This window comes from Megalobrama amblycephala, linkage group LG7 (assembly GCF_018812025.1).
Source record: "Megalobrama amblycephala isolate DHTTF-2021 linkage group LG7, ASM1881202v1, whole genome shotgun sequence".
Classification (NCBI taxonomy): domain Eukaryota; kingdom Metazoa; phylum Chordata; class Actinopteri; order Cypriniformes; family Xenocyprididae; genus Megalobrama; species Megalobrama amblycephala.
The window spans coordinates 1165962-1188445 of NC_063050.1; the positions used below are offsets into that span (position 1 = coordinate 1165962).

The 22484-nt window shown below is 38.3% G+C and overlaps 1 protein-coding gene across 1 annotated transcript; it reads left to right on the top strand.

Moving 5' to 3' along the window:
• Positions 1-1225: 1225 nt before the first annotated feature.
• Positions 1226-5797, top strand: LOC125271052 (cytochrome c oxidase subunit 7A-related protein, mitochondrial-like). The gene is made up of 3 exons (XM_048194992.1): positions 1226-1386; positions 1729-1863; positions 5094-5797. Exons 1-3 carry the CDS (start codon positions 1315-1317, stop codon positions 5235-5237), a joined length of 351 nt encoding a protein of 116 aa, XP_048050949.1. The 5' UTR covers positions 1226-1314; the 3' UTR covers positions 5238-5797.
• Positions 5798-22484: the final 16687 nt, after the last annotated feature.

The window sequence follows — 22484 nt, forward strand, 5'->3', positions numbered from 1 at the left end:
ATGGATAAAATACTCCATCACTTACTTTGTGCTTAAAAATAAGTTAAAAATAGTTAAAAAGTTGTATAGAGCCTATATAAACAGCTTGTGAAAATGAAAAATAATACATGTTAAAAATAAAATGCCGTTTTATTATCTTATCTTCCTATATTTATGTTGTTTTATTTTTGTAATGTGCTTTTGTAAAGTCATACTTTTGTTATAACATAATAGACATATTGTTTTGAACTGCTTTTACAACGCTTACTATTAATAGTGTAATAGTTTTTTGGTGAACTGGAGAATATAATCAGCAGATAGTATAGCCTACTATTTTCAACAGTGTCAGCCAATGATGCTTTTACAACGATCAGACCGCCTTCTGATGTTTGATTGACACCCTCCTATTAGCATGTCGTGCCAAGGAAAAATAAATACGGAGCTACATGTAGCTCATACATTTTTAATGTAGCCTATTAAAAATGAATAAACGGTTAAAAAAAAGTCAACTTTCAGCTTAGCATTTTTTTAATTTTCCCCAACATTCGTTTTATTTAGTTAATTATTTGTCTCCTTGTACATTTATTTATATATTTATTTATGCAGGAATATGTGGATTTATTTATTTATTTATTTATGTATGATTTTGTGTATGTATTTATTTATTTATTTGTTTGCGCATTTATTTATTTATTTATTTATTTATAGATTGATTGATTGATTGATTGATTGATTGATTGATTGTTTTTGCAGGTTTCTTCCTACTTATACCATAAAGCTACAAACATGTAGAAAATAATTTATTTGTAGATTATACAACTGCAACTTGGAAAATAGACAAAACAGAAAAGGTAAGAAGCGATATTTGAGAAAAGAGCATATTAATCTAACAGCCGCAGAAGCGGAACTAATTTTACCCTCGTCACGTGATTTCCGATTCTTGTGAAAATGTCTAAACTGCCCAATAGAATAATAACTTTTAAAAATGCTGTCTGCTGATTTCTATTTTAAACATAAATCTTTACTTTATAAATGTATTTACTGTCACATTTGTTCAGTTTAATGCTGAATAAAATTATTAATTTCTTTTCTTTCTTTTTTTTTAATTGACTGACACCAAACTTTTGAGCGATAATGTACATTATTAAATTCATAATAATTGCACGTTATGACAGAATCTTCTGAACGGAGAATAAATGTACGGTTGATGCTTTTTAATCGGGCAAAAGCCGATCTACTAAGGAACGTCATTTCCGCCTGGGTCCATTCACTGTGGGCATATAGAGGGTTGGGACCCGATCCTGTCTGCGGTGTGACACATTATTATCAACAAAAATGTACTATAGAGTCAGTGGAGTCACTGGAAAATTAACGGGAGCCACAGCAGCTTCTGCTTACACTCCGCAGGTAAGTTAAACATTTCTCTGTTGCTTTATAAGAAGCGAGAAGTCTGGAGTGACCTTGACAGAAAGCGCTTCACAGACACTTTCAGTCATTGTGCAAGTCTTTCTCTTCAGACCTATTGAAGACTTTTCCTGAATCTCCTTTCCTTGCTGCAACAATTTATAGTGACCACATCTGTAAAGATCCAAAATCACCATTAGTATTAAGTAGCTATGATGGTTCACTAATTGATTAGGTGTTGGATGTGTGAAGGTAATGGGTATCTAGGTTCAAAAGACCCTTATATGTGCTGCAGACCTAAAAAAAAACAAAACAAACACTATTTAATTGTTTTTGTTCTAAAAGGGACTGAAGCCCACGGTGCCAGCTCAAGCCCCTCAGATGGTCTTTGCTTCACCAACCAAGGTTGTTTCAGAGACCGGGTCAGTGGCACACTACATGGGAATAAACAATGTCCCTGAGCTGCAGAAGATTTTCCAGGTATGACACTGTAATTTTTAAACGTTTTCATTCTGCTGTCTGTAACTCTGTTTAGAGTTAAACTGTTTGTAGTGATCATTACACAGGGTATCCGCGGGGCATTAAAAAGCATTAAAAGTCATTAAATGGATTTTGTGAAAATTAAGGCCTTAAATGGCATTGAAAAGCATTACATTTTATTTCTACAGGCATTAACTTTTTTTAGTTTTGAAGAAAAATAATACTAGTTTATTTTGAATAAAGCCTAAATAATTAATATGTTTGATTTGCTGTCGCAAAATATGTACATTGGTGTGATACGCACACAGAACCAGTTTGGTAATTGCCTCCGGCCGGTGCAAAATTGCCATAACGCCGGTTTGGACAGCGGCGCACTGGGACCTGGAGACAGAAGACTGCATCAGTGTTGCCAACTTAGACACTTCAGACCCCTTTTGTGACTTTTTTTCTAAGAAAGCGTGTTGTGACGAATATAGCGACTTGTTAACCTGATCCAGCTTCCGAGACCCCCTGGTACTACCGCACGAGTGCAAGATCTTGCTTTCCTGCCGCATATAGCCAAAATCACTGCAAATGTCTATCTTATGTGTATGGTGATTTTGTCAGACAGCATCTCGATTTATAAATCAGGATTTTAGTGCTGGTTTAACATGTCAGGGCTCGAATTTTACTTTTCCAGGACCTGATTAAAACGTCAATACCAAAAAAAAAAAAAAAAAAAAAAAAAAAAAAAAAAAACAGCAACTTGGGAATCCCCACAACGCGAGTGACTGATTTTATTACATTTAGTGTTAGCGGCGATCGATAGTGGATAATAATAGGCTGTATAATGTGCACTGACGATAACAAGGTTGCGCTGTTCAGGCTCGTGGCCTCCCGCAGAAACTTGGTTAAACACTGCAGTAAAAATTCAAAATGTGGATTTTTTTACAATTTGATACTGGTAAGCAAAACTACACAACCAAAAATGCTGTTTTTCCTAAATAGGCTACCATCACAATTAAAAACGTGACACTGATTTCATACAACAGTTCAATTAACAAGTAGTTAATATTAAGTCACTTACATTTTAGAGGAACATTGACTGTTTTTGTTCTATTTTATCAGCGAAAATAGTTCAAACAGCAGTACCAAAGTGCAACACACAGCCTTGTTTTTATTACTGAACGTTTTGAACCAATCGGCCATTTGAATGAATCGCTTGAAAGAATGAATAAATTACTCACTCATTAAGATGGTTACTTGCAGTCACCTACTGGTGGTTTAGTTTCATTTTTAAAAGTATCATTTCCCCCCAACATTTCATATTTGTATTTTCAAAAAATATTTAAAACAATCCCATAACATTATTTAATGCTGTTGTAATCAATCAAAAATATGCAGATTTACATGTCAAAGCTGCAATATTCTGAAAGGATATTGCTTCAGAACAAATCTATATTTCCACCACAAAAAAAAAATACTATTCCGTTTCTAATACATTTATGGACAAGCAACTGTTTTACTCGTACAAGTGAATGACCGATTTACGCATGTCCACATGCGAAGGCTTAATGTCGAGCCCTGTATGTAGTCTTAATGGGCCGCGTTTCAGTCACCATTTCATAGTGAATGACAACAAAAACAGAAAAAAAAATTAGATGAAACAATTTTATTGGGAATTTGGCTTATTTAAAATATATTATGTGAGCAAAAGGGTAGCAGCAGAGAATTAAACAAATGTAAAGGGCTGACACTTGGCAGAATGCGAATACAACAGTGGCTACGTTTACATGCACCAATTTTTATCAAGCCGAGTGAATTGAATCCGACTACAGATCTGTTTACATGTACTCTAAACATTGTAATCTGATTTAAATATCCGTTTATATGTGTTGTATATACATTCCGATTAAAACTTCATCATATCAATCACACTTGCGGTAACCCGGGTTAGTAACAGACGATCATGTATCAATGAGATATTGTCAAAAGCATCAAATCTAGGCAATAAAAGATTTGGCATTTCCAATTAATGTAGGCATGTTACATCACTATTGTTAGGCTTCATTCTTTCATTATTATATTAATATTATAATAAATTTGCCCCGCAATAATTTCATAGCGCATCACTGCATAACTGACGTGCCCTGAGGATAATATAAGATTAGGTTTTTTGCTATCTTTGAAAATGAATCTTATACAATGAATTATAGGCCTATAAAATTATTAAGAGTGTAGGCTATATATTGTCATCAATGAAAATTAAGCGCAGCTTTACTTCAAGCACTGACAAACACTTAAACAATTTGTTTACACGAAATACTATTATTCTCATTTGTTTCACTAGCCATGTACGGCCACAAGAGAAATAATGGAATAAATTTAGACAGTTATATACCGTTATCAGCATTTTATGTTGAAATTCGTCTCTGAGAGAATATGCTCTGTTAATGCAGCGTCAGACAGCTCTGTCACTTTTTACTTTCACTTTTTGTAGTGAATACCGAGGTTGAGACTTTTTCACCGGCATAACTCTTGCGCAAAGTTTGCACGTTGCTTCTTGTGTGATATCCATTGGCTCCCCTTCTTGTTTAAAAAAAAAAAAAAAAAAAAAAAAAAAAAAAAAAAAAACAATATTATGACGAAGGGATACAGCTACGCCACTGCCTGTTGGCATACATCTTTACAACTAAAGACGTGAACGTGAACTTGCGCACTGTGTAATGCGTGTCAACATTACACTGTGCATGTGCTCCAGAGAATTTTGAATACGATTGAGAAAGTAGTCGGATTCAAGCATTTACACTGAGCAGGAATAAACCACCCCTTCCAATCCGACCGAAATTTCATTCGGATCGAGGTCAATCGGATCGATTAAGGTGTTTACATGAATGTTTTTCAATCCTATTGAGCCGGATTGAAAGGGGTGGTTTATTCCTTTTCTAATCCGATCCAACAGCAAAAAATTACTATGTAAACACTTGAATCCGACTACTTTCTCAATCGTTTTCAGAAATCTCTGGGTCACATGCGCAGTGCAGTGTTCACACACACATTTTTTTGATCTGGATTTCTGTGCTTGTTCTCATTCCGCCAACAAAAATTATTGTATTATTGTACAATAAAGTAGAAGTTTACTTAACTGCAAATAGTACAATCAATTTAAAGTGTACTCTTAGTATTGCATTTCTGAACAAGGAGCAAAAATACATTTGTATGTGTGTATTAAACTATATCACCTGTTACAGAAAACTGACGGAGCACCGGTTCACCTGAAACGTGGAATTATGGACAAAATGCTGTACAGGACCACGATGGGCTTGACAATTGGTGGCACCCTCTACTGTTTAATAGCCCTCTATATTGCTGCCCAGCCCCGAAAACCACAGTGACCCACCCTGCCTGTGCCCTGTATAGTTAAATATATTACAGTTATTATGGTTTGAGTGATGACATGGACTTTTGTCATTTTGCTCTCAAAGACAGTCACAAAATTGTTCATGATGCTTTTTCACTTCTGTAAAACTGCTCTTATTTACTTCAGTGTTTTTATTTCACTGATTATGCAAGTATATCTTGATCAATTTGAGAAGCAGACTCCTAACTAATTGAACCAACTGTCTGAAGAACTCAGAGTTTGAAAAAGGACCTAATTGCATATATACATTTATTGCATAAAAGTTTAATGTAACTGGCCAGTCGTTTTCTTCTCAGGGCCATCTAACTGGTCCCTCCTTCAAGTCAGTAGTTTACCTTAATGGTCTGTTTTTTTAACAACCAGGGTAAATTGAAATAATGCACACTCTGATGTACTGACCTATTTGCATCCCCTCATATCTTTTGAGTAAATGACAATGAACTATTACAGCTTGTCAAAAAACCTTGTAAATGATGTCCCTGCAATTTGTACCTAGCAGAATAAATATATTTTGTTTGTAAAGAGGACAAAAAACTTGTCTGTGTTGTACTTGTAATAGTATTCAGTTATTGGCGACAACATCCTGTAGTCTTTAAATATGTCTCACCATACGGGATACAAGTCTGATGGGATTGAATGTGTTATTAGTGTTAATCAATACATGAAAGCATTTAATATCCTGTAATTCACTGATATTCGATTAGTTCCTTGGGGTATAATGTTATCAGTTACTGTTAGATGCATTTAGTGTCAGGCAACTAGAGACATATCTTGTGATTCTTGACATTTGAACAGTGCTACATAATGTTCCCTATTGGTTTATGTTTTTGTAAAATGTGGAAAGAGCTTCTATCTTTGATTCATCTTCTAATGGTCTTTGCAATATGGTGCTGTTTATTTTTGTCAAACATTCTATTTTAGGTTTGGTTTAAAAAAAAACTTAAGCAATTTGGGCTGAATTTCAATTGAATGTTAAACACAGAGACTGGATTTAAACTTGTAGGTAATTTTAGCCTTAAGTGTGTCATTTAAATGTCTAACCAACATCAACAATGTTATCTTAAAGGATTAGTTCACTTTTAAATAAACTTTTGCTGATAATTTACTCACTCCCATGTCATCCAAGATGTCCATGTCTGTCTGTCTTCAATCGAAAAGAAATTAAGGTTTTTGATGAAAACATTCCAGGATTTTTCTCCATATAATGGACTTCAATGGGCACCAAACTGTTCAAGGTCCAAATGACAGTTTCAGTGCAGCTTCAAAGGGCTTTAAACGATACCAGATGATGAATACGTGTCTTTTCTAGTGAAACAATTGGTCATTAAAAAAAAAAAAAAAAGTTTTATAAGCACAAATGCTCGCCTTGCTCTGTTCTGCGATGTGCGTTCGTATTTACTTGTTTTATTTTGGTTAATGCTTGAGGAGCTGGCTTATGTACAAACGGATATCTGTTACAGAGACAAAAGAGGAGTATATTAGGAAGAACAAACTTTAAAACAAAAACAAGCATGAAACTACTTGCATTTAAACACATCTTCACTTGTATGTACATTTGCCGACGCCGCCATTTATTTATTTATTTTTTCAAATAAATGACTGTTGTTAACAGCGACGCAAAGAATTGTGGGCTATCTGCAGCAGCAAAGGATACACCTCATGCATCCTCCGAATTCCTGTGAAAGAAGGACGCATTCCAAGGTTGCGTTCAGAGAGTCCTACTTACTTTTCTGAAACGATACAGACTCAATTAAGTATGCAACCTTCGAATGTGACCTCCGGAGGATGCAACCATCAAAATGAGACACAGCTGGTGATACCCTGTTTCCATCTCGCTGCATTACCAGACAAACTGGATTTCCACCGTTACTGAGCAACAGCGTTTTAGAGGTGTTTTTGTTCTGATGGAGAAGGGTATGACAGTCTAATGGCACTGACAACACAGGATGGAAGAACCATTAGTTGTTTTACCTTTTTTTGTAAACAGCGTTTGACTTAGTATTTGCACGTTCAACTTGTAAACACTGACTCGGTACTTCCGCCTACGTCAAGCGTGACCTTTTCAACGTAATTGCGTATTATGTGACGTCACGAATGCGCATTGCAGAATAGAGCAAGGCGAGCATTTGTGCTTATAAAACAAACTTTTTTTTTTTTTTTTTTTTTTCGCTAGATAAGACCATTATTCATTGTCTGGTATCGTATAAAGCCCTTTGAAGCTGCACTGAAACTGTCATTTGGACCTTGAACCGTTTGGTGCCCACTGAAGTCCATTTATTAGGATATAAATCCTGGAATATTTTCATCAAAAACCTTAATTTCTTTTCGACTGAAGAAAGAAAGACATGGACATCTTGGATGACATGGGGGTGAGTAAATTATTTAAAATTTATTTAAAAGTGAACTAATCCTTTAATATTTCAGTATAGAGTTGTAATGGGTCTCGTCTTTCTTACATAACAGAGTAGTAAGGCATGTCATGGGGCAACCAATAGTTCCAAACACTGGTCCGTGTACTTTTACCATGCTGAGAAAAACAAAAAAAGAACGATTGTTTTATTTTCAAATGCAACGTTGAATACCTAAATTTAGAAGCGCTTAAAGTGAAAAATGTTGGCTTAAGATATTGGAGGAGCAAATTCAGTAGTCTAAACACATCTTATAAATAAAGCATGTAGGCTACAGACAAGCAGATGAGCCCACACTATGAACGAGATGCGTCACAATATTGTAAATCTTTCCATTTTAAACCAAGAAGGGGAGCCAATGGATATCACACAAGAAGCAACGTGAAAACTTTGCGCAAGAGTTATGCCGGTGAAAGCTTAACCTCGGTCAGTATTCAAAGCAAAAGTAAAAAGTGACGGAGCTGCCTGACGCTGCATTAAAGGGATAGTTCACCCAAAAATGAAAATTCTGTCATCATTTACTCACCCTCAATTTGTTCCAAACCTGTGTACATTTCTTTCTTCTGCTGAACATAAAGGAAGATATTTTGAAGAATGTGGAAAACTGAACAGTTCCGGGGCACCATTGACTTCCATAGTATATTTTTCCTACTATGGAAGTCAATGGTGCCACAAAGCAGACTGGTTACTAACTTTATTCAAAATATCTTCCTTTATGTTCAGCAGAAGAAAGAAACTCATACAGGTTTGTAACAACTTGAGGGTGAGTAAATGATGACAGAATTTTCATTTTTGGGTGAACTATCCCTTTAACAGAGTATATTCTCTCTTGTGGCCCGTACATATAGGCTAGTGAAACAAATTAGAAGAACAGTAGGCTATTTCCTGTTAAACAGCTTGCTTGTTTTTTTTTTGTTTTTTTTTTGTTTTTTAAAGTCAGTGCTTGAAGAAGCCTAAAGCTTCTCTTAATTTTCATTGATGACTGCAGTGTTAGATAATATTATAGGCTGCTAATAATTTTAATTATATGCCTATAATTCATTGTATAATAGACCTAAAAAACTGTTTAAAACATTTTCAAAGATGAGCTAATAGCCTAATCTTTTATTATCCTCAAGCACGTCAGTTATAGGGTGATGCACGGTGAAATTATTGTGGGGCAAATTTATTATATTAATTTAATAATAATAATAGACTAAAAGAATGTAACAGGCCTACATTAATTGTAAATGCCAAATCCTCTTAATATTGGCAATATTTGATGCTTTTGATTCGAAATTTAAAACAATATAAAATACCTAACAGCCAGACGAAAAAGTCACAGTAATTTAGATGTCGTTTTGGCCTTTAGTCTATTCGTATAAAATATTTTTAAAAAAGAGTTAAAAGCAAAGGTACAGGATCGAGACTATACAAGCGGGAACTCGATAATGTGTTGGAACCATGGTTGGAACAAGAGCTAAGGTTTAGAAATGTTCATGTTTAGGTTAAAATATAATTGTAAAAACATAATAATTTAATGAATTAGAATGAAAATCAATGTTTTTTAGCCGTTTTGATGCAAGTCATTCTATTAGGGCCCAAGCCACTAAGGCGCAGGGCCCTATTGATCCCCTAAAGGATAATTATTAGGGCCCAAACCCTGAAAGGCCGAAGGTCCTATTGTTTTCCTTAGGATTATTATTATTGGGGCCCAAGCCCTGAAAGGGCAAAGGCCAGAATACTACATTCTCAATACAATACATACTCAATACTACATTTAAATTGTTGAGGTAGTTGCTGATGTGTTAACTCACTTTTTATCCAACACAAATGTAACTTATGTTTAGTTACTTTATGTAGATTTGTTTATTTACATTACTTGTTCCATTAACTTGTTTATTTATATTACTTGTTCCATTGTCAACACCGCTTACATTACAAGCAGGGTTGACAACAGTGAATTTTACATAATAGCACACATACGTACACACTCTATTTCATGACTATTTCATGCTGTTATGTGAATACTTACAGAATATTTTCCTATCAGATGTTAAATAGACATTTAGTAAGCATCTTTAAGATGTATATGGTTTATGTAAATCCACTTTGGAGACATATGTGTGCTTAATGGAGCTGCCCTGTTAGCTCTACATTATAAAATGTGTATTCACAGCAAAATCACAAATATACAATACTGTCTATCGTCTTTACACCTTCAACAATTCAACAGTTCACTCTACAGTAGTTCAACAAATGCGACACACAAGGAACCGTGTTTACTCACATTTGAGAACAACTGCATCGCTTTTCTCCTCTATGTTTGATTACAACATATCCTCTCCCGTGGCCTCTTGGGCAGTGGCGGAGCCAAGATTTTTTCACAGGGGTGGCCAGGCAGGGGCCAGCAACGAGTCCGGGGTGGCACAGAAATCTTCATTATTTCAACATAAAAATGAGTCTGAATATAATGTACTGGACTGTGCCTATACAACACAACTGAATACAGTTAATTTGTACTTAATTGTAATTGAGATAGTGAATTAGATCATGGAATGCTGAGTGAATTTGACCTTTTTTTTTTAATCATTCCTCACCTGCAGGCATATTAATAAAGGGACTCACACTATAGCTAAATTTTACCTCGTTCTGTCAGTTCTTGTTTTCAAAACCCCCAATAGCTTGTTCTCCATTGTTGCATCTTCATGGATGAGACAGATAACTACATACTGTGGTTCAAAGATTATTCAACCTTCATTGAATTTTATGAATAACCAATGAACTTCAACAATTCAAAAACTAACAAAAAAATAAACACTAAATGTTTAACTTTCTATATTGTCAAAATAAATAATTGCAACAGTTCTGTCATACCTAAACTCAGTACAAAGGGGGAAAAAGTATTCTCTTTTGAATTCCCATATTGCTGATGCAGAAGTCAACAGCACATAAATGCCAGAATGTAAAATTAATTATTTTATGCATTTAAATGTGATACATTTTTGTTTGTTTGCAAAATTAGGACCTTCTAGTACAAATGCACAGTTCTCACATTTATTTATGCATTTAAAAATTACATATTTTGTGCCATACTGTGATCTCACATAGCAGAATATTAGAATATTTCATGTGACGCATAGGCCTATATACTGTATATCTCAAATAGGCCTACATGCATGCAGTTTTAACGCAGCTTCAATCGCCTTTTTGGTTATTTCATGACTTAATAGACGACAGAACTATGACGTTGCATGCTCGTAGTTTCTTTTGTGCTTTATTTATAGTAAGTAATAGGCCTATACAGCACGCCGTATTTGCGCGTGATTGAAAAGTGCGCGGTCTTGCAGCCCACCAGTTGAGAAACATTTACGTAAGCTATATATAATGTTCGCCGTTTACTTGTTCTGCTGAAGCTCATTCGGCACCTGTATCATTTCCGCGCGCGTTTGACTTGCGCTGAGGCGAAGTTGGAGTGCGCGTTTGAAAAGTCTCCCGTTTTTTGGTCTTAAAGAGACGGTTCTGTGTTTAAATAAACACAATTCTTGTCAACAAAAAAGTAGACAGAAACAGCAGCTGTGAGCGGGGTGGCCAAAGGGATGGCCAAGCTTAGGCCAAGGGTGGCTCCGCCCCTGCTCTTGGGAAGGCTGGGATAGAAAAGTATTCATTGCTGAACACTTCAGAAGCAGTAGATCGTCTGAGGATATCTCGCCTACTGTTTTATGAATACTCTTTCGGACATACTACTCCTTTTACGTACTGTTTTCTCCTACTCTGTAGTAGGTAAGTAGGCATATTCGAATGTACTTTTAGCATACGCACGTCTGAATTGCGCGAGAATTAGTACACCACCCAGGTATTTTTCACCTACTCAATATGGATTCAGACATATGCAGAGCTGGGTAGTAATGGATACATGTAATCTGGATTACATAATCAGATTCCAAAAATCAAGAACTTGTAATTAGACTAAACTACTTTTTAAAATACTGGTAATCAGACAACAGTTACATTTTTATTACATATTATTTACACAATGGCAGAAAGTAAGCACAATTCATTGAATTTTTCATTTTTTTAATGTTTGTATTATTTCATAATAAACCTGCCGCTTATATACGTTTGTGATTCTTTGAGTTTTTACATTTTACCATGTGAACCTACAGAGACATGGTATGGCAGGCTGCGAAAGACTTGCGTTATCTAAAGGAAAACAAGCTTCGGATCAAGGAGGCATTGGATAGAGCAGGAAGTTGATGCTAGAGCCATTTACAAAACAGGAATAAACATTGTTGCTGCAGTGAAAGTTTCAGAAGGCAACTGAATGACAATATATAACTATATCAATGCAATTGAATCAAACAAATAGGCCAAATAATTTATATAGTGTAAGACTTGATTTTCCTGCTAAGACAAAAGCTGAGATCAAGCGCCCTGCAATAAAGCAATAAAACTCATCTGGAGAGAAGATCTCAAAGCATATGACAACGCCTTGCCCAAAACTCTCCTCACACATCTACAGTATGCAACCAACCATAAGCAGCCATGTGGGATCTTCTGTAGCCAGAAACATGCAGAGATGGGTGAATGTCTGAAGACACTCACACATCACTGTGTGTATCTGCATTTCTTACTCTTAGAGTCATCTTTGAGCAATTGATGGTATGTATTTATTATTTCTGAATTGGCTTCTAATTGTCTAACTATGTAATTGGTATGATACATTTTTACTTGACAAATAAAATGTTATATTTTATTTACTCTGGATTCTTCTGAAATCATTATGACCAGTAGATTAATGGAGTCCATATTTACGCAAATCTAGGTCAAACTGGAGGCTCAATGAAAGGAGCATGTTGCATATCATGTGAAACCTTTGGATTTCTGTCTATCAACTGACTTAGCAAGTTGCAGTATCGTGATTAAGAAAACTGTGTTTTTGTATGAACAAGCATGTGGCGGTACGACTCAAATGCATTAGTAAACTCTGCACCCTCTGACAAAGAATCAGAAACTGACGAATTTGTGTTGTGAAATCCGTGCAGACCTGGATCGTGTGACTCTAAAGTGATATGGGTCCGTAATGAACGAATAATTGAAAGTACAGGATACCCAGAATAATCAAATATCTAAATTAATACATGACCGATTAATTCCTTAATTAGAAACACGATCTAAAGCCCTATTCGGACGGGATTAGTTTTACATGGGGAGGTGGGGGTAAAGTAATTATTACCAGAGCTTCTCAGTGATTTTAGTCCCGTCCGAATGTGCCATCTCAGTAATCATTACGGACAATGTCAGTAAAGATTACGGCGACTTTTACCTTCTGTAAAAAGGTCCGGAAAAATTACCTCAGGTAATACTAATCCCGTTCGAATAGACCCGCTGTAAATATGGTAAAATTCCGTCATTTCCTGTTTAAAAGTAGTTTTCTGCGCATTTTTCAAGCATGGAAGCACTTGAAGAAACATTCAATTGTGTTGTAGGTGGTGGGACAAGTCTGTGGCAAACATGGTATTTTCTATACCATTCAGAGCAAAAAGAAGATCGAAGCAATTGTCAGAGGCACAAAACTAATGTGCATATTACATCATAATACAATCAGAATTTAATTAATAAATCGTTTGACTGGACCCAACTGTTATATATAGTTTATATGTTTAGATTATATGTGTTTGCGCACATGGTATCAGGAAGCAACGCATACCCACATGACAACAGGGAGGTGACGGCGGCACGTAAATCGTGTTACCCCTCCCACTTCTGCTAGTTTTACTGAGATGTCTTGTCCCGTGCGAATTGGCCAATTAATATTACAGACATCCTGAGGTAAAATTACTTTATGCCACATCCCCATGTAAAACTAATCCCATCCGAATAGGGCTTATGAGTAATGTGGAGTCAGATTAAATGAGCAACTAAAGTAAAATTGAAACCAAATTCTAAAAATTGAGTGAATTTCACAGGGGTGCTGAAAAGACATACAGGCGTTAAACCTTCGCCCAGGCCATTGGATTCCATTCATTGGGCCGATGGGGGGTTCCTTACAAAGTGGTGACCCCAACGTGATCTTTCATATCCAGTTGGTTAGTGTCTTTTCAGCACAAAATTGGGATTTGCAACAAGCAAGAGGTTTAATATTCTTCTCTTTCTTCAGCTGCTGTAGTAAGTCCATTATTATTTACCTTTTAGAAGTGTTGAGGGAAAGATAGATGCATCCCATATAGACACATTTGTAGAATGGGTCGGCATACCCAGATTTAAGACCGGAGACCAAAATCCGGTGGGGCTGGAGAACTAGACAACCACATTTTATCAGGGACATGATAGCGGCAGTGTAGATGAGGAATGATATCCCTTGCTTTAACTTTAAAGATCTCCTTGTTTGCCTACGCAACAAGAGATTAAACCTAAATTGGAATAACATCATCCATATGTAGCCCTCTCACCAATAAATATGGCTCAAATGTAGGAATTATGTCCAGGGGAACTTCTAAATTATTCTGGTGAGAGGCACATTTCTAAATTTTCTTAATTTCTGTTAATCACACAACCCAGATCTCAGATTTTCACTTGATAGTGTCAGATTTATGTTTTCTATTTTAAAAAAAATTAAAACACTACTGTGTTTTCCTTTAAATTTGAAATTAAATATCCCTCACAGGAAAAAAACAAATTAAGAAACTATTTTTTTTCCCACAGGAAACCACACAAAATTATGGAAAATCAATAAATGTATTTATTCTTCTATTACTATTTTGTCTTTGTGATTTTTTCCCCCTTTTTGTGTTGCTTTAAATGATCAAACAATTCAATTCACAAAGTCACAATGATAACAATAACCAAAAAGTAGTTAAAAACAAAACAAATCAAATGTCAGTATAATAATTTTACCCAGCTGGGATTTTCAGTACACAGATGGCGCGCTAGTTGGAGCTCTTTTGATGCAAACAAATGTACTCACAAATCCAAAAAAAATGAGGTTTCAAGTGCAGAAAGAATACCAAACTCTAATCCTCACTCCCCAACGAGATGATAACAGCATCCATGACGCATCCCACGATGACGCTGAATGGATCCCGATGAACTCCTCCCTCCTCGAACTGGTGGTGCATCTACGAAATTTCCCAGAACTCCCGATCTTGACTCGATGAACTCTCTTAAACACACTATGCACGCAGTTGACATGAACTCTGCACACCACTGTGGTACTTTTACACTGAATTATTAAAATAAACACGTGTATATTCTTCCGGATTACAACCGAATTAAGCACCTTATTATAACTGCAACACTGAACTTGAAAATAAACACGGGAATATTCTTCCGGGTGATTTGTAAATATGAATCTAATAAAACAAATATATTTAACGATTTCAAATAAGATTATCTCACGTGCTAGTTCTCATCCATCGATTCAACTCACGACTGAAGTGCGCGGCCTCTTGCCGAATTCTCCTGAAGTATTTTCCCCCGTGCTGCAATCTGCAAACTGATGCAAGGCCAACTTTCTCAACCAAGCTGCCACTCAGAATGTCCGTGAGCGTTGAATAATATCAGCTTTTCTCCACGCTGATCAACCTTATCTGTGTTCAAATCAACTCTTTTTTTCTCTGAACTGATCTCTCTGCACGCGAAAACTCATTCCCCGTTGTTTTTCTGACTCCGCCCCTTGAACTTGAGGGGTCAAATTCCACAGCTCTCATAGGGCAAAATTACGCTCTCAGAAAACACAATAAAACACAATTCTTATATTATTTTAAACACACATATTTGAAAACCCTTTTTAGAAACATGTCTTGTAAAAAAAAAAAAAAAATACAAATAAAACCAAAATCAATTTACATTTTGTCAGCATATGTGTGTATCATTTCAAACCCAAACAAAGTTACAAATTTAGAAATCTAAACATTTGTTCAGGCCTCTACATTCTCCCCCCACCAAGAATCGTTATGTCCTCATAACTAGGGAAAAACATAAAAGAGAGAAAAAAAAAATATCCATTTGCACAATAATGAAATTTGTATCTCCATAGAAACCCCCTTTTTTTTTTATATATACGGTTACCATTCAATATGTTAAACAATCACATATGCACAGCATATATTTACCAAAGAAAGCAAACAAAATATTATCACTTATGAGTCTACCTTTGAACAGCAATGACTTAATTTACTGTCTTGGGCTTAAAGTAACTGCACAGGTACTCAACCTTTTTGAGGGCACATTCATCCACAAATATGCAGTAGAACAGTATCTAACAGGGTTTACAGCCTTTGTTTGAGCAAGGACAGGCTCAAATTTAGGAACCCCAAGGGTATCATATGTAAACCTCTTAGGCACAATTCTCTCTCTTTGAGACCTCCTACCAGTTTCAGTTACATTATCAGAGATAGTTTGATTCACATCACTCCGATCCACACTCACTAGGTCTCGCACAGGACTTGTAACTGTATCACAGAGATCTGACACTCGACTCACATCTTGCAAATTGTCAGAATCATTTTCTGATAGAAGTCTTGAATCAGACTCTATAGATTCATCTGTTTCAACTCTATGAGGAATCTCAACTCTTGCATCAGAGTGTTCCACATTCTCTGTGACATTCTCACTAACTACTGCATCCTTCTGAGAGGTTTCTATTCTCTTTGGAGTCAACTGTCGGGTTTCAAGTAAGGGAAACCACACTCCATACATTTCATTCTCACTATCAGAACTTTCATCAACATTCTGATCAACCCTGGTTTCTGTTTCCTGCATTACAGGTGCATCCTTCACCCCGTGTCCTGGATTCTGACTCTGTTCAACATTCTTCCTTCGTCTCAGAATTCTGTTCCTGGGTTTCGGGACACTGTCAGGAACTTGCCGCTGTCTCAGCCCTTGTCCAACAGGAAGAATGTGATTCCTGTGCAGAATCTTGACAGGTCCAGTTCCACTCTCTGGCTTAAGACGAAACACAGGTAAGTTCGGCATTTGACTTTGGACAACGTAGGGCTCAGAACTCCATCTGTCTGCCAACTTGTGTTTCCCTTGCAATCCAAGATTCCTAATCAGGACTCTATCTCCAGGAACAAGGTGAGAGTAATGCAGTTTCTGATCATATCTTCTCTTATTTCCTGCGTTTTTCTTTCCAGCTTTTTCCTCTGCCAGCTCATATGCAGACTTCAGCTCCCGCTGCATGGTCTTGACGAAGCGCTGGTAAGACTTAGTGGAAGTACCATCACTAGACACACCAAAACTCAGATCTATGGGCAATCTGGCTTCCCTTCCGAACATAAGGAAGTAAGGCGAGAATCCTGTGGCTTCGTTCAGGCTGCTATTGTACACGTGTACAAGATGTCCAATGTGACGGCTCCACTGCTGTTTCTGCCTTGGATCCAGGGTCCCCAACATGTCCAAGAGTGTCCGGTTGAACCGTTCAGGTTGTGGATCACCCTGGGGATGGTACGGTGTTGTCCGGGATTTCTCCACTCCTAACAGGTCAAACAACTCATGGATGAGCCTGCTCTCGAAATCCCGTCCCTGGTCTGAGTGCATCCGTCTAGGCAGACCATAGTGAATGAAGTACTTCTCCCACAGAACCTTCGCAACTGTGGACGCCTTCTGGTCCTTAGTCGGAAATGCCTGTGCATACCTCGTGTAGTGGTCTGTGATGACGAGGACATTACAAATGTTCTGAGAGTCTGGTTCTATGGATAAAAAATCCATACACACAAGATCCGTAGGTCCATCACTGGATAAGTGTGAAAGCGGCGCTGCTCTCTTTGGCAGAGTCTTCCTCTGGACACATCTGGCACATGTCTGGCAGTACTTTTCTACCTCAACCTTCATCCGTGGCCAGTAAAATCTCTCTCTTACCAAGCCATAGGTCTTGTCAAAACCCAGATGCCCAGAATCATCATGAAGCGACCTGAGAACTACTTCATGGAACTTCCTGGGCAGGCACAACTGTTTACGACGAGGTTTATCTGGGGCTTGAGTGCATCTAAACATCACACCATTCTCCATTACTAATCTGTCCCACTCCCTCACGATCAAGGAAAGGTCCTTGTGAGCTTCCTTCCTGATCTTGGACAGATCTCCTTGTTTGAGTGCTCTCCATATCTCTCCAAGACAAGGATCCTCCTGCTGAGCATGTGACAGATCCGCAGAACTCAGTTTTGGAATCATGGAAGTATCCAGAGTGGCTAAGTTACAGTAAGCTCTGGGGACTGATTTAGGAGATCCTCCCAATGACGTGACAATCCTGCTGGCATTTGCGAAGCAGTTGGACTTGTCTTGCCCTGGCAGTTTACACAGGGATCTTACTCCAGATGATGATATATTAGTCCACTCTTGGTCGTTCATTCTCCCCTGCGGACGACGAGACAAGGCGTCAGCATCGATATTTTGTCTCCCAGGCCTGTACTTGAGACTGAAATCATATGCTGAGAGGGCTGCCAGCCACCTATGTCCTACAGCATCCAGCTTGGCTGTAGTCAGAACGTAAGTTAGCGGGTTGTTGTCTGTCTGAACCTCAAACTTAGCTCCATACAGGTAGTCGTGTAGTTTGTCAACAACCGCCCACTTTAACGCCAAGAACTCAAGTTTATGGACTGGGTAGTTCTTCTCAGAAGGTGTCAAACTTCTGCTGACAAAAGCCACAGGCCTTAACCCTTGTCCTTGGTCCTGGTACAGGACGCCGCCCAACCCTTCACAGCAAGCATCAACATGTAGGACGTACGGAAGCTGAGGGTTGGCAAAGACTAACACAGGAGCCTGGGTAAGCCTCACCTTCAACTCATTAAAAGCAGCTTCACAAGCATCAGACCATCTACTCCCAAATGGATCAGAAGCTTTGTACACTACTCGTTCTGGGTCGGGTCCAGCTTTGATCTTTTTCAAGCTTGCGGCAGGCAGACACCCTTGCAACAACTGATTTAGAGGGTAGGACACTTTAGAATAGTCTTTCACAAATCTTCTGTAGTATCCACAGAAACCCAAGAAAGAACGGAGCACTGACACATTTTGCGGTCGAGGCCAAGATTTCACAGCTTCTATTTTTGAGGGGTCTGTTGAGACACCATCTTGAGACACAATGTGTCCAACATAGCTAACAGACGTCTGACAGAAAGTACACTTGTCCAAGGACAGCTTCAGTCCTTCGCTCTGTAACCGATCCAACACCTTGAGTAGCCTCTCCTCGTGCTCCTCTAAAGTCCGTCCGAAGATAATGAGGTCATCCAAGTAGACCAACACTTCCAACAGGTTCATATCTCCCACCGTCTTTTCCATCACCCGCTGGAAGGTCGAGGGAGCCCCACAAATCCCTTGTGGCATCCGTTGGAATTGGTAAAATCCCACTGGGCAAATGAAAGCAGTCTTTTCTTGGTCTTCTTCACTCAGGGGGATCTGATAGTATCCACTCCTAAGGTCCAAAACACTGAACCACTGACTTCCATTTAAGCAGGCCAGAGCATCTTCAATGCGGGGAACGGTGTATTGGTCAGGGATTGTGCGACGATTCAGTGTTCTGTAGTCCACACACATCCTTATCTGGCCGTTCTTTTTCCGGACTACGACGATCGGTGAAGCGTAAGGACTTCTGGAGTCTGCAATTATTCCAGCCTCCTTCAACTTTTCCAAGTGCTGCCTAACATCCTCGATGTCGGCAGGGGCAAGCCGTCGAGACCTCTCACGAAAAGGCTTATCCTCGGTCAGTCTAATGTGGTGTTGGGTACTCTTTGAACATCCCACATCAAATTCATCACATGAGAAAACATCCTTCCTCGCCAACATCTTTTTGACTAACCGCTGTTTCCATTGTTCAGAGACAGGGGAATCGGCAAAGTTAAATGAATGCTTGTTCAGTTTAGTCTGACCACTATTCTCTCTGGGTTTAGAGACTGTAGACACGACTTCGACTGGAAACACATGAGCAATGGGCATTCCTCTTTTAATCATCACTGGACGAGTGGAGACATTTCTGATTGTAACTCCAATCCTTTTAGACTGGACAACAGTAGTGGACTGGACTTCCGCCGCTACTAGCAGTTCCTCAGGAAATCGTGATTCCTCCGGCTTATCAACTAACAGGGTCTTACCAGAAGGAGCAGCAGGATATTTCAGCATCCCATAAACCCTAGTACTCTTCCCTGGAGGCAATTTCACTGGTTTAGAGCGAAGATACCAGACAGTCCCTCTACTGTCGTCCATGTCACACTTTTCAACAGCAATGATCTGTGCATAAGCATTCTTTATCTCAGGATGGACAGTCAAGGTGTGAAGAAAATCATGTCCCCCTCTCTCTCTGCATGCTTCTACCAACTTCTTCACCACAGATGTATTTGTTCCCACCAGAATATTTACATCTCCTTTCATGACAGGATCGGGACAGAACCAGCACAAGTGCATCTATGGATTCCGCCACTCCCGCCACAGATCCTGGAAACTCCAGCCTTAAAGACAAACAGCCATCATAGGGGTACCGCTGCATGCTCAAACCCCATACTTCCAAATTTTCTATTGGTGTCAATGGCAGATGCTTCAAGTATTTTTCATAGAAAGATCTGTAAAGCAGAGTGACTTGTGATTCCACTATCCAGCAAAGCCTTAGCATAGATCCCTTCCACCTGGATGGGAAGAACAGAGGTAGGTCCCACTAACCCGTTCGGAAGAACTGCTGGCTCAACTTTGACTCTTTTGCACTTTGTGGAATGTGTCTTTCCCGGAGCTTCAGGCCGTTCCTCTACTGAGCCCCGGAGAAGTTTCCCGACGACTGTCTCATTTTAATGAGTCGCTGGTTAACTCTCCTGAGATTTTCATCCTTTGTACAGTCACGCTTCAGATGCCCATCTTCTCCGCATCTGTAACAAAAGACATTGGCTTTGTTCACTGGTCTGGTTGGTGTTTTACTCTCTGCAGTCGCAGTTAGACTGTGCAGGGCAGGATGATCATGGGTTATAGGTTCCTTTGCTGCTGCTGACAGACGAGACACCTCATTCTTAAGTCCTCTTATCTCCCTCTTTAGCTTTTCTACCTCTGAATCACCCATGTTAGTGTTAGCGGACGACCCATTTCTTGAAGGGCATACCACAGAGACAGCTACATTTGACTGTGCTGAACTCCTGTTTTTCAACAAGAGTTTCTTCTTCTCTTACCTCCTTCATTAACTCATTGAAGGAAGGAGGGGCACACAGCTTATGGGTCATTCTCAAGCGCATAGCCACTAGGTCACTGGAAAGGGCACCTCTGACTATTTGTTGCATTCGAAGATGATTCATGGCAGAGAACTCAATGCCTTTCTTCCTCAGCATACTATGCAGCATTCTGTCCAACCTCAGTATGTAGGCTGAGAGCTTTTCTCCCTCTCTCTGGTAAGTGCTCCGAAACTTTAACATTAAATCTGAAGCATCCTCAGTAGTGCCAAATGCAGACTCTAGTGCACTAAGATAGTCACTGAAAGAAGCAGATGGATTACTAGTCTTCTCGAACCTCACAATGTCTGCTGCAGGACCTCTGAGACACTCTACTAATCTTTGCTTCTTGACATTATCAGAACACTGCCATTCTTCCAGAATGTGAGTAGTCTGCTCTACCCAGACCTCATACTCATCTTCCCCAGGAGGAGTTGGGATAAATCCTGAGAATGGGACGCAGCTTTCTATATCCGACTCTCTCCTCAGATGAAGCCACATGACACGTTTGAACAAGGGAATTTATGGCATCCACAAGCTGAGTGTTTAGATCAGGTGCAGGGGCAGTCAAACTTGGAATGTCAGCTAGCGATTTCCCTTCTTTTTGGAGGAAAGAGATCAACTTGAACTGGAACTCATCTTCCTTATTCTGTTTAGGTGTTTCAGCTGCAACATGAACAACCTGTGTGTACCAGCAGCCTACTTCAGGTCCTCCAAGTTCTGCAGGGATAGACATCTTGGAAATGCTGTCAGCTGTTTCAAGCAAGACTAAACTGCAGTCGCTTAGTTTTATCAGAGCGGCGATCAAGCACTTTGCATTTTCCAATTCCCAGAATAGCATCCAGCACACTATAGATTATTCTGTCTTCACAATCTGCAGATACATTGCTCAGAATTAGAACTCTATCCAGCTCGACATCTTTCTCTCTGCACCAAGCAATAATCTCGCTAACCTCCATTTTGTTCACTTGTGTCATTTATGATATGTGCCCAGAAAACAGGTAATGGCTGTTAAGCATTAAAGCTCTTTGAAAGAAAAAAAAAAAAAAAAAAAAAAAAATCTCTCTCAAAGAAACACAGTATGAAATTATTTGCTTTCAAATTTTTCAAACAACTTCACTTTTTTTTTTTGTAAACACAATCCGAATAATCTGAATGATCCCGGACGAGTCCCCCACAAAAATGTAGCCCTCTCACCAATAAATATGGCTCAAATGTAGGAATTATGTCCAGGGGAACTTCTAAATTATTCTGGTGAGAGGCACATTTCTAAATTTTCTTAATTTCTGTTAATCACACAACCCAGATCTCAGATTTTCACTTGATAGTGTCAGATTTATGTTTTCTATTTAAAAAAAAAATTAAAACACTACTGTGTTTTCCTTTAAATTTGAAATTAAATATCCCTCACAGGAAAAAAACAAATTAACAAACTATTTTTTTCCCACAGGAAACCACACAAAATTATGGAAAATCAATAAATGTATTTATTCTTCCATTACTATTTTGTCTTTGTGATTTTTTCCCCTTTTTGTGTTGCTTTAAATGATCAAACAATTCAATTCACAAAGTCACAATGATAACAATAACCAAAAAGTAGTAAAAACAAAACAAATCAAATGTCAGTATAATAATTTTACCCAGCTGGGATTTTCA